Genomic DNA, 13,612 nt, shown 5'->3' with positions numbered 1-13,612 from the left:
AATAACTATATAAAAGTGGAATAAAAATTTCAAATCGGATTTTACATGTAATTTCCTCTTATAACTAATTATGTAAAAAGCTCAAAACAAAAAATAGAGAAAGGCTTTCTTCTTGAGGAAGAAGAGAAAGCCCATTCAAAATCCCAAAAATGAAAAACAGCCGAAGAAAAACCGCCAATCAGCCACTTGCCTTTCTCTTTCTCCCGCTCCCTCTCGAACTTTTTGAGTTCTCTCTGTCACTCTGCGTTTGTTCCTTCATCATCCTAATTCAACAAAGGTATGTTCTCAATCACATAGCTAGTTCTGTGTTTTTCTTTCTCTCTTCCTTAGGAATGATGTTAATGCTCTAATTTGTATCCGGAAATTGTTGTTTTCTTGCCACTGAATGTCGAAGCTTCTCGATACACTAATATTGTTCTTAATTTGAGGGATTCTTCGCTGAAGTCTGTTCAAAATTCAAATTCTATGCATCATTTTCATATACTGCTTCTTTTTCTTCTTTATCTGGCGTTAAAACCACTGTTCTTCTAGTTTAAGGGTTTTTGTTGTCTGCAGATTGAGAGACGAGGATAACTGGAGAAGAAAGGTACTGCAATGGAATCAAGACATTCCAATTTCACTAAGTCCTTCAAGCTCGCAATCCATTCTCTTCTCACTTCTTGCTCCAAAGAGGTGCAGAATCTACTGATTTAAGTTTGGTGAACTCATAGACGTTATTTTTAATTCTTGTGGATAGACAATTGAGCATATTGATAGCCGATATTTATCGAGATTATACTTTCTCCTGTTCTGTTTAATGTAATCTCGAATCCATTGAGTACTGCATTGATGTTTGTTGTGCGTGTTTGTGACTGTTTAAGGTGAGAGGTGGAGGGAGTTAGGTTTTAGCTAGTGTCAAGGTTGGTACCTAAATCGATTTTATGCAAGTTCAGTTGCTAGTAATGGTGAAGATGGAACTGGGCATTGTCATCAAATAGTGATATCTTCTTTGATTTATTTCATGGATTTTATTTATGTTTAGAAATGATTTTGTATTTTTTGGTATAAACGTGAAGGAATTCTCCAAAGCATTTTCAAATTTCAACAGGGAAGAGCAGCAAAGTCTCCATGACCTCTTCATTCAGGTATTTGTTGACTATCTAGTGACAATTTGGTATAATTGCTTGTCATATAATATTTTATAGCAAATGTTCTTGAAATGGATATAACTATTGGGAATAGAGTTGTTGCTATATGCACATAGTTTGTAGCCTTTTAGGAATCCCATGTGGTTTTATACATCATAAAGTTTTATCTCAATAAAAAGAAGATTCACGAATCTGATAGTTATCTTGTTGTATAAGGAGTAAAGAGTCTTCGGTTTTGAGAAGTATGTTTTCTGTAAAACAAAACATTTACTGAAATAGGCTACAGCAGAAGTTGAATATTATATACCCATTCCTCAAAATTGACACTAATGTAAAATGAGAAGGCAAGGAGTGTTTTTATATATTCCCGTGTTTTGAAACATTAGACATTATCAGTACTTAACATGATTGTTCTTCTTTTTTCCCTTTACGTGGCCCTTTAGTAGAAAATCAATTTTTGATATCATATTACAACTCATCATTGGTCCATAAATACAAAAAAAAGGAGAGGTGAAATGTTATAACATAAAAACTTTGATATGCGTCATTCATTATCTCAAATGTGCTTAATAGTATGTTGTTGCTGGCAAATTGTTTAATGATTTTGTTTCAGTTGCACTCATTTTTCTCTTTTGCTTATTTCTGAAATTCTCTTTGTATATAATTTTCAGGTTATTACCTCTCTGCACAAAATCATAGAGGTATGGATCTTCTGTTACCATTCTGCTTAAATTGCAAATAATTATTGCTCACTTTTGGAGTGAAGGGATTGTGTTACATCATAAACTATTCATCATTCATGAATTCATATTTAATGCATGGATTTGATGTACTTCTCTCATTTGGTTGGACTGAGCTCTCATTATCAACCAAGTCTTTTGTTGGATTAGTGGTTTGTTTTTGTAGTTTGGTTCACAAAAAATGTACTTTCCCATGTATTCAAGCAATTATCAGTTCTTTGGAGACTACTACATCTTTAATCAAACATGTAGCTGTGACCATGACCATAATAACAAACAATTGTTTTGTCTTCTCAAGAAAAGTGAATTATCTTTTAAACCTAGAAATGCAGCAAAATCTATTGTTGATTGTTGATGGCTGTCTTGTTAGATAAAGACAGTGGGACTGTGTAGTTGTTGATGTCAAAAACCAAGGTCTCTGTTTCAGTCCCTAAATTATATCCCCAAATTTCACGAATATCCAGTTAGGCCCCTTAGCCTTTTTAATTTGTTTAATTAATCCCCTCCTTTCTAACGGCTGTTAGCACATGAAAAATAAAGAAATGGGCCCCTTAAGCTAGAAGTAAAAGTTACCTTCATTGATTTGTGAACTGGAGATCCAGGTATATTCATACGCATAGAATTGTAGCTCTTCTCTAAGCATCTATAGAGATCCATAATTCCTTCCATTTCCAAATCTGGTTTCTCCTCGAAAGCAGATGCTATTGCCACATTAAAAGCATACTCTAAAAGTACATACTGAACTAAAAGAAATCGTATTCTTTAAAATATATAATGGTGAAATTAGGAGAGAGCGTTTTCATTTCTGTCAAAGTGTTATTGTGGAAACCGAGTATAGTTTTCTCTTGAGGCCAATGCAACTCTTTCTTGTTAATATTTATTTAAATATTAGCTGGATTCACTTCAAGCACAAGTTTGACTTGTAATATCTTTTTCTGAATATTGCAGGATGAGTTTGAGTCGTTAGGCCTTGAAAATCAGGTAACATCTTTGCTAAAATTTATTCTCTTACTATTTTGTGTTATTACATTTGTTATGATTGTCAAAGGATCTTCATAGGTTTGCAATTACATTTTTTGTCATAATGGAAAATGATAACAGATACCTGTATTGATGAGGAACTTAAGAAGATTTTGGTACAGAGTTCATGGATATATTTAGTTGTCTGGGTCTCTTTTTTGCTGTGTCTTATTGAGGTATCAGGTGAATATAAGGGCACATTCCACTAGAACGTATGTCAGCTTATAATTGGAGTGTCTCTATGCACTTCTCTGTTCCTATTGTTCATAAATCTTTTGCTTTGTTTGTGTGTGGGTTTGCACATCACTGTTAGCTTTTATATTTAGAATGTGTAGTCTTTTCTTATTGATGGTCCGCCTTGATAACTCTCTAGAAATGAAAGACTTCCCTGATATGAAATTCTGGAGATTAGCGCATAAGCTTAAGTCAATCTCCTTGTCATCTCTGCTAATCAACTATTGAAGTTTTGTTGCTTCAGAAATAAGAGAACCATCCAAATTTCACAGTTCTTGTCTTCATATTATGATTATGGCAAAAAACTGCAAATCTGTTTTGGTTTCCTGTCTTTACTTGTCATTGCAGGTGGGAACAACTTTTGACACTGTGGACCAACTTGTGGAGGAACAATGTCTGGACCCCTTGTTTTCAAAAAGGTAGACAATCTCTACTTTCAGGCACACACACAGAGGTGAACGGCTAAAAGTTCCTTAGAAATAGCTGTTGCTGAAACTTTTATTAGAAACAGTTTAGCCTTGACACGTACAAAGTGTGGTCCCAAAAGAGCAGTCAGAACTGAATCAATCCCTGCCTTTGTTTATCCTGTACTTTAAGAAGCTGAAAAATCTTCAAAGAATGAATCTTGACCTCTGCATTATGAAAGTCCAAGAAAAAAATGATACTATTGTCATTTTATAAAAGGAAAATTGAAGTGATGGCATCATAACAAAGAATAAAGATTAGTTGCTCAGTAAATTAAAAAAAAAATCCAGTCCCATTTATATTTATTTTGGATCCTGATTTGCATATGATATCTTATTTGCAGGACCAATGTTACTGATGTTGCACAGAGTCTGACAACAGAAAAGAAGAATGAGATTCAGTGCTTGATAGGCATGTTGGAAAGGGTGAGTTTCAGTTTGTTTTAATATCATTCAATTCAGTGTTGTTAAAAATGCCAAAGGCACTTGCCTAGATGCCCAGGCGAGGTGAGGTGAGACTGTAGTGCCTCAGCACTCCCTGGACAAGGCAAGTGCCTCAGTCCAGGTGCTAGGCAAATAAATACCTTTAAGCTGACTTGTTTTAAAATTTTAAATTGGGAACTCAAAAAGTAAAAGGAAATATAGTTTGAACCTTGAGGTAAGAAGTCATACATAATTTTGCTTTTTTCTTAAAAGAAATTGTTTCCAAAGTAAATTAAACCTACTAAGAAAAGAGTAGTAGAAAGAGTCAGCAAATTGCAGAAGATATATTGGGAAAGGAAAAAAGAGACTGCAGAGAACGCTACCCCTTTTGTGCCATATACAGAATTAGTAAACACGCTGGAAAAAAATCAGCTTTTATAAGCAAAAAATTAAGATTGATTGAGAAGAATTTTACTTGGAAAAGATGATCAGAGCAGCAAGTTAAAGAATGAAAAGATTGTTGCTCTCTGTTTTTTGTTTCTTTTTCTTTCCTTTGCGTTATGAGATGCAACATGCAAGTATAGTGATAACTATAACTTACATGATTCTATGCTTTTATCAACACTATTTCTATTTGAAAACATAAATAAATGGAAATAGGAAACCAGTATTACCAAGCAAGCATTGTCAAGAGATTATTGCAATTTTGGAATGGAGTATTTTTTGGAGAACCAAAATGTAAAGATCATCTCATCATCTTGTGTGAGAGACTGATTTGGTGAAAACTGGACAATTTTTTACTAAACTGAGATGGATGGTAGTTGCAGACTTCCAACTTCATGAATAATATCTTCTACATGTTAAATTTCACTGCTTGTATGTGCTATTATTGAGATACTACTAAGTAGAGAAATTTCAATCTTGTTTATCAGGTTGAAGAAAAGAATAGCCTCTTCCGAGCTCGTATTGAGCTACTTAAGAAAGGAAGACAGGATGTCTCTGGCACAGGCACAGCAGATGTTGAGAAGGTGTGACATTTTTTACTTTGTCATTATACCTAATTTATAAGCACCAAGGAGAGAATGAACAAGGGCAACCATCTTGCTATTGCTGTTATTTTTGTGCTAGCATAATGATAGTTGAATTGATAATTCTCATAAATATAACCAATAATGAAATATGTATCAGCTTCGATTTATATGAATAATAGATAATTTTATTGTCTAAGGGTAATAGGTGGAAAAAGTACACACGATCCGATTACATGATACAAAATCGATACGTAACTTTAGGTTGGGTTAGAGTTGACATGCTAACTCGAAAATGACATGAAATGACACAAAGATTTAAAATCATTATCATATTCTCTCATGTTTTTAGATGTCATTTTTATTAATAAAGGTAATAAAATTACAATTATTACTTTCAAACATAACTTGAACCTCCCACGTTTTTACAAGTCATCCTTAATAGAGATAGTAAAATTAGACGTGACTTGTAAACACATTACATTATGGTTAGTGTTAACATGCTAATCCAAAAATGAGATAATTTTTTAAAAATATTACAATAGCCTCCTATGCGGCCTCTTGCCAATCAAATTGGTAAGGGAAGGCTTGCCCCCAATACACCCTTGTGGTGGGACCCCTCCCCGGACCCTCGCTCAGCGGGGACGCGTAATGCGACCGGGCCGCCCTTTTTTTTTTATTACAATAGCCTCCTATAGCAGCCTCTTGCCAAAAACAAAAAAGGCAGGGGAAGGCTAGCCCCCTAGTACACCCTTGTGGTGGAACCCCTCCCCGGACCCTCGTTTAGCGGGGACACGTAGTGCACCGGGCCGCCCTTTTATTACAATATCTTCCTATATTTTTAAAAGTCACCATTAACATGCGTACATATTAAAATCACATGTGACCCAAAAACATGACACAAAATCGACATAAGAAAATTTTTGGGTTGGGTTAGGGACTCATTTGACACTAACTCGATAACTGAAAGCATATGAACACGACACAAACTGGATTATTACCGCCTCTAGTTAATAGGTCTGATGCCGTAATATCTGCTGTCAATATTCCCTGATTGCAAGTTGTGCTAGATTGTTCTTTTGACTATCTAGAATTACAACTAATGCTTTATAAAATACAAATTTTGCAGATGCAAAGTGGGATTTTAAATTACTGGGCATCCAGTAATGCTCTTTAGGTATGCAACTGGTGCAGTAGATATATTTTCCGGGGGTGTTCTGTCAACACTTTTTGAGCAAAGGTATATCTAAAATATTTTTATATAGACATGTCTGTTGTATATTTATGCAGTATAATGTCTTTATGTGGCAATAAAATTTAGACAGAATGATATCATATGCTAATGACAATACTTATTTCTTTTTTTAATGCATAGTGTTACTGTTTATTATCAAGCAAGTTGCTTATATGGAGGTGTCATTTAACTTTTCTTGAGTTGCTCAGATGGCATGATGAATTGCAATTGAATAGGATCAGAAAAAACTTGATTCTTATTAGTTTTCATAATTCTCTGGCTAAGCTTAGATGGGCAAGTACTTTCAATTTTCTTTATCTTTTTACTTGTTTGTATTGTTGTTTTGAAGGCTTAATGCATATTTACACCCTTAAACTTGGCAACTTTTACCTTTTGGCACCCTGAACTTTTAAAATAACCTATCACACCTATAGTTGGCTTTAAAAACCGATTACACACTTATAGTTGGCTCACTCAGACCATCTACACACAAAATCGCCGACCTGTCATTTATGACAGATGAGGTGACATGTGCATACGATAGAAAAAAGAAAAACGTGTGAGTTCGTTTTGTATGTCGCCTCAACTATCAAAGATAACAGATCAACGATTTTGTGTGCAGGAGGTCTGAATGAGCCAACTATAGGTATGCAGTAGGTTAATAAAACCAATTATAGGTGTGTAATAGGTTTTTAAAGCCAATGTGTGATAGGTTATTTTAAAAGTTCAAGGGTGCCAATAGGCAAAACGTGCTAAGTTTGAAGGTGTAAATATGCATTAAGCTGTTTTGAATGTAGCCGTTAACTATTTGATTACGAGGAAATAAAATCATACATAAACTGCTAACAGATCAGTCATTATGAAAAAGTTTGCTGCATAAACTCAACCGGTAAGTGTGTATTACACTGGAGTTTTGATTACTGTAGTAAGAAATGTATTTAGTAGAGTTAGATTTACTTGGAATTAAGGGTCAAAATGACCCTTAAAGTTGGCAGGTAGGATCCGTTTAGTTCAAATTGAAGTTGATACCTTGGGCTAATTTGTCAAATATTGTCAACTTACTGGGTTGGTACCTAAACTTTGATTTGAATTAAACTGATTATGACTGCCAACTTCATAGGCCAAATTGACCCTTAATTCAATTTACTTGACTACAATATGAGGTAAGGTGAATAGCCTGCCATTTCGCTATTGAAAGTGGTGATATTTAAGTGAGATTTGGGTTTGTTTGATTCAACTATTGTTGTTTACTGTTTTTTTTATTGCTAGTAGTTTATCGATGTTAGCTGTCTATTTGATGTTTGATTTAACCGTTGTTGTTTACTGTTTGTTATCGCTGGTACTTGATCGATGTTAGCTGAATTTCCTTTGAAAATAGTTATGAGCTATTGTTTTTTAATCTAACTTAACACTTCTACATCTAGAGTAAAACAGACAAAAAGGAGCTAAAAAAGAACCAAATCATGTCTCGTCTAAGACTGCAATCAAGTCGAGTCGAATTGAGCTTTTGCTTGCCATGATTGACTCGACATAAAATGGACGAGCTCGGTTCGAGATCAACATTCTATTCGAGCTCGGTTCATTAAGAAAATTATCTGCTTGCGAAGAGCTCATTAATCATGTTCATAAGCAAGGTTTGCGAACAACTCATTAATTCTGTTTAAAATGAAGAATTGAAGGTGAAGATATGTTTCAATCTCATTTGAAATTTCTTTAATACAAAACTACTTAGTTTTAAAATCTATAAAACTATGTAGTTTTACATTCTTTCTTTTATAGAAATATTATTTAGAAAATAATTGAATTGAGTTTGCTCACGAGTTTGTTCATGAATATTATATAATCAAGTTTGTTCACAAACCTATAATTGGGTTTATTCGCGAACTTTTGAACCGAGTTTTGCTGTGCTCAAGCTCGGCTTGTCCTCAAAATTGTGTTCAAGCTTGCTTTGTTTATAAATCGAGCTGAATATTATCGAGCTTTTATCGAGTCGAATGTTAAACCGCTCGTGACACTTCAAAACTTAGAATTCACTTGAAAGTTAAACACAGTTTATTCAGCCTAAAGCTGGCTGCAATTTGCAAACAAGCGTACTAGATATATGTGTGGAATGCATTAGATCATATTATAATGTTTTAGCCCGAACTAAATCTTAAAAAATTTAAGGAAAGATTGATCGTTGAAAGCCTGGCTAATTCGATGATGAAGGTTTTAACCTGAGGTTGGTGTCTAACATTCCTTGAGGGTGATGGTTCCTCGAGATTGATGACTGATGCTCTTGGGTCTTCCTTGATGCGAGACATAAATGTAATAATTGTTCTATCTCTAAAAAATCCAATCCCTGTAAGCTATTTGTAGCTTTCAGGGATGGAAGTTACCTTGAAATATTTTTAAAAGTTATACTATGCTCTATGTCGGCGAGCCTTGGCGCAACGGTAAAACGTTGTTGTCATGTGACCTCTGGGTTCGAGTCTTAGGAGCGGCCTCTTGCCAAATAATTTGGCAGGGGCCCCCAGTACACTCTTGTGGTGGGACCCCTCCCCGGACCCTCGCTCAGCGGGGACGCGTAGTGCGATCGGGCCGCCCTTTTTATACTATGCTCCACCTTGTGATTCTAGTAAGCCTAAATCTAACGGTGAATGAGCAAATTCTACATTTATATGTATATTTATATGTGTATATATATATAAAAAAAAAAAAAAAACGTAAAATGTTGCTGCCCAGGTAGCCTTTATACTCCTATCGTTTGGTATTAACTTAATTGAGGAGTTAATGAACTTTTCATTGAGCCCTCATTTGAGATGTTCTAAAAACATTTTTAACTTTAACTTTAAGTTTCTTAGTTTTTTTCAAATCACTGTGGTGGATCTCCATTTCCTCTATATTATTGAGGAGCCTTTCTTTGCTTTTTGTCCTTTATTTCATTTGTTATTAATAATTTATTATTGATGAATCTTTTTCTGCTCACTATAGGTAAATATAACATATATAATAATTTTAATGATAAAAATAAATAAAAAGTGAGTATGAAGTATTATTGCATATGAAATGTATTTTAATATCTTAGGGCATGTTTGACATAGCCTTAAAAAGCATATTTTTCTAGTTAAAAGCAGCATTTGCTAATGCAAAACTGCTTTCCTTGAGAAAGTTGCTTTCAAGAAAAACTATTATTTGTAGTTTTTGGAGGATGTAGTAGATTTGACGACTATGTGTTGGTTAATTTTATAAAAGAAAAGGTTTAAATTTTTTATAAAAATAACTGACACATTGCTGGCCGGTGACATTTCGATTAGAAATCCAAGTTGACTCATTTTGGTATGTCAGTTATGATATTATTATGATGTCTTTTAACAATTGAAATTGATAAAATGATCTAATTGAGATAAAATTTAAAATTGAGTTATTTTATTAAGACAAATTGAAATTTAGTGATCATTTTGAAACAGGTGTATAAACTTAGTGACTAATAATACATTTAATCCATATTTTATTTCTTAACTTTTAATTTTTTCACTGTGTATTTATTAAACATTTATCTGTTTTTTCTCACTGCATTTTTTATAAGTTAGCCCGGGATTAGCCTAGGAAAGCTAATTCTCACGTTATCTTCCGAAAGCAAAGACAAAAGGAAATTAGGGAGAGACGAGAAAATTGAGACGCCCAAAGCCCTCTCATGGTCTTCTGTAGCAAGCCGATCTGCCACCCGATTCTGCTCTCTGTAAACATGGCAGAAGTTGATACTATCGAAAGAGGAGTAAATCTTTCTAATTGCCTTGACTAAATTATGGTTTCCTAAGCAGAGAGCCCTTTTATCATAAATTAAATTGACTGCTTCGAGATTGTCTGACTCCATGAGCAGCTTCCTAATCCCCAGACCCTCTGTCATCCTAAGCCTAGAAAAGATACCCCAGAGCTCAGCAAGAGCCCAAGTCCAGATTCTGAGCAAAACCAGACAACCAAACACCTCCAGCATCTCTTAACACACCACCGACAACCATTCTTCCATTTTCTTTACACGACCCATCGGTATTCAACTTCACCATCCTTCACCAGGTCTATCCCAGCCTAGCAGATGAATAGCTGTCTTTTGTATAGAACCTGCTAAACTATCAACGGTAAAATTCTCAACAATTAATTTAGCTTTCCTAAAGAAGAACTATCCGGAGTCTTTTTTTTAGAAATGTTATATTATTAACATTTTAGAAATACTATTTATTGCATCACTCTTTAAGTCTAATGTCAGATATTATTAAGTGTTATAGATAGTGAAATCCATTACAGAATCTGGTATTCATATATCACATTGAAATCGGTATTATAAATATCAGTACCATATGCCATTAAATACCGGTATTGTAAATTCCGATGCCTTTTTAAAGATATTTTCCCCCTCCAAGAAAAAAAATACCCCCAGTAAATTTATTAATTACTTTTTCGCCGCAAAACGAAATTAAAATATCAAGTTGGTAAATAATTAGTTATGAAACGTGACAACTGAGAACATTGTCAATTATTATTATTATTATTATTATTATTATTATTATTTTATTTTAAGTAAGAGAAGTTCAATTTTGGAATACCCAGCTTTTTTTTGATATTTTTATTTTTATTTATTTATTTTATCAATCATGAATTCCTGATAGATAGGGCAGGGTGTTTGTTTATTATTATTTCTTTTTTTTGGTAATAGATAGTTGTTATTATTATATTATTTTATACCCTCCAAGTTGTGTGTAGTGGTTTACTTCAAAACCAGGGGTTATCCAGGTTTTGAGGTAAATTACACCCATGGTCCGTAAACTTTTACATTTATTTTCATCAAAATCAACCAGAACTTTACATTTTAGCTTATTACATTTGTTGCACATGTACATTGACTAAAACTTCAATTCTCCCGCTAAACTTTTAAAATTTTCAAATAACATTATATTCTTATCCAATTGCGTTAAAAAAAACTTCATATTCTTATTCAATTGCTTTAATTTTCCCCCTTTTTTTATTTTTTTTAAAATTTACACAATGCGCTTACATTAAAGAAAAAAGAAAAATCCCCACCAGACCCGGATGTGATTCGAACCCATGACCTCCCAAGGCATAGGTAAACTCTCAACCACTAGGCTAAGAGCTTCCTCTTTTTTTTTCTAATTACATTTAATAATCTTAAAATTTCAATTGTCTCGTATAGTTTCAAAAGTTTTTATTTATTTATTTGAAATTTTTTTTGAGACGTGACGGAACATATCTCATATTTTCTACATATGTGACGGAAATAATTCCATCACAATATTCTGTCACAAGTTGATAAAAGTTTACAGGTAAAGTTGAAATTTTGGACCAAATAAAGAGCTACACATGTAGTAGGCCTTATATTTTTCTAACATAATCATTCATTTTACCATTGATCAAAATGACTCCTACAATAGCAGGTAAGCAATTTTAATTTTTGATTATTTTATTTTATTTGAGGTCATTTAATTGAACGATTTCATCATTCTAAACAATTTTACTTCTTGAAATATTATATTCCACTATAGATCCTATTGAAATAACATTTTAAACAATTTTAATTTTTAATTTTTTTTTAATTTTTAAGATTATTTAGATATTGTTTAATTGGAAAAAGAAAAATTAATCATTTTTCTTTCCAAATATATTGATTTAAAAAATCGAAAAATGATGGTTCTAAACAAATTTAATTTTTAGAGTCTGTTTGTTTTACTTACTGTTTGGTATTACAGTTTTCTGTTTCCTAATGGAAAAAGCTGATTTTCTAAAAATCTTTTGTTAAAAGCTACTTTTTAGGTGTAAAAAGCAAACAGAAGCTCCCTAATCAAACACATAAAACTCTCAATTTTGAAGTGAAAAAACAAATAGGAGCATGAAAAGTAGTAACCAAACACTCTCTTAGACTTTTTTATTTTTAGGTCACCGTCGATCATTTTCCTTGATTACTGCATAAAGCATAAAGTTTAAGAATCATAATATTCAACTTTAAAGTTTATAGGCTATCATGGAAATAGTTGTAAAGTTGAGGGGTTATGGATGTAAAATAGCCCCTAGTTTTGTTATGGTATAGTATTGTGAAAACCAGGGGCATTTTGGTGGGTTTCTTAGTTTGTTCCTATCTCCTACCTACAACCCCAATAAATTTCAAAAGTTTAAATTTGTCGTTTAGCTAGCCCATGCATCGAAACTACCCACTACTGTTCCACGTGTCTCCTTTCATCACCTCTATTGACACCAAAGCTCACAATTTATTTATTTATTTATTTTTATTTGGAATATACTTTAATGTTTTTGGAAACTCATCGAAACTATAACTAGTATTCAAAATTTATATATATTTAACGTTTTTTAATAGGGCAATTAATTTATTAGTTCCTCTATTTTAACAAAACGTACTGTTTAGTTTTTGTATTTTTAAAAATATATGTAAGGTGTCTAACTTTTTTTTCGATGAACTGTTTAGTTCCTAACGTTTTTTTCGGTGAACTATTTAGTCCATGCCGTTAGACTCTCATGAAGAATCTGTTAGTCAATTTGGATTAGCAAAAACATATTTCGTCATCACTGAAGCAGTTGGCAGTAAACATGAGTTGAGAATATGGAGGCAATTAAACTCACCATTGAGAGTAAGAGGATTTCCACTTTCAATTCTAATAGGAAGAGTAAGCGAGAGAGATTTGAATCGATTTCTACCTTCAATTCAAACAGAAAGAGTGAGCATGAGTGATTCGATTATGAGTTATGGATTCAATCTTTTCTCCATTTTTTTTTGTGAGCGCGAGTTGTGAGATAAAAAACATATAGGTGTGAATTGTTTTTTACTGATAATGGTAATTAATTTACTATTCCTGTTAGAATTGAAAGTGGAAATCCTTTTACTCTCAATGGTGAGTTTAATTTGACTCAAATCCAAATTGACTAACAGAATCTTTATGAGAGTCTAACGACATGGACTAAACAGTTCATCAAGAAAAACGTTAGGGACTAAACAGTTCATCGAGAAAAAGGTTAGGGACCTTACCATGTGTTTTTAAAAATACAAGAACTAAACAGTATGTTTTGTCAAAATATAGGGACTAATAAATTAATTACCCTTTTTAATAAGATAAGTAAATTTTAGGGTTAAGGTGCAAAAATATTCCTAACGTTTTGGGTCAGAAGTAATTTTACCCATAACGTTTAAAATGATGCAATTTTACTTCTAACATTAGAAACCAGGAGCAATTTTACCCCTAAATTGGATCAATTTCAGATACTATTATAAAACACAAATATTTTTGTTTCTTATTTTGCACCAATTACATAATAATTCGTTTCAAAAATGGATTTCGTG

The 13,612-nt window shown here is 33.0% G+C and overlaps 1 protein-coding gene across 2 annotated transcripts; it reads left to right on the top strand.

The window, feature by feature from the left end:
* The first annotated feature begins 133 nt into the window (after positions 1-133).
* Positions 134-7,985, top strand: LOC136225772 (uncharacterized). Of its 2 annotated transcripts, XR_010687302.1 has the most exons (10): positions 134-277; positions 556-672; positions 1,056-1,124; positions 1,799-1,828; positions 2,816-2,848; positions 3,470-3,540; positions 3,930-4,011; positions 4,941-5,036; positions 6,166-6,276; positions 7,695-7,985. XR_010687302.1 is itself a non-coding variant. In XM_066013881.1 (9 exons), the coding sequence occupies exons 2-9, from the start codon at positions 595-597 to the stop codon at positions 6,211-6,213; spliced, it is 507 nt and encodes a 168-aa protein (XP_065869953.1). In that variant the 5' UTR covers positions 134-277; positions 556-594; the 3' UTR covers positions 6,214-6,430. The 2 variants fall into 2 exon arrangements, 1 of the variants encoding a protein (XP_065869953.1); XM_066013881.1 differs by lacking the exon at positions 7,695-7,985 and having other exon boundaries at positions 6,166-6,430.
* Positions 7,986-13,612: the final 5,627 nt, after the last annotated feature.

Source organism: Euphorbia lathyris, chromosome 4, assembly GCF_963576675.1.
Source record: "Euphorbia lathyris chromosome 4, ddEupLath1.1, whole genome shotgun sequence".
Lineage (NCBI taxonomy): Eukaryota > Viridiplantae > Streptophyta > Magnoliopsida > Malpighiales > Euphorbiaceae > Euphorbia > Euphorbia lathyris.
Note: the sequence above shows the minus strand (reverse complement) of the source record. Positions and strands in the feature narration are given on the sequence as shown.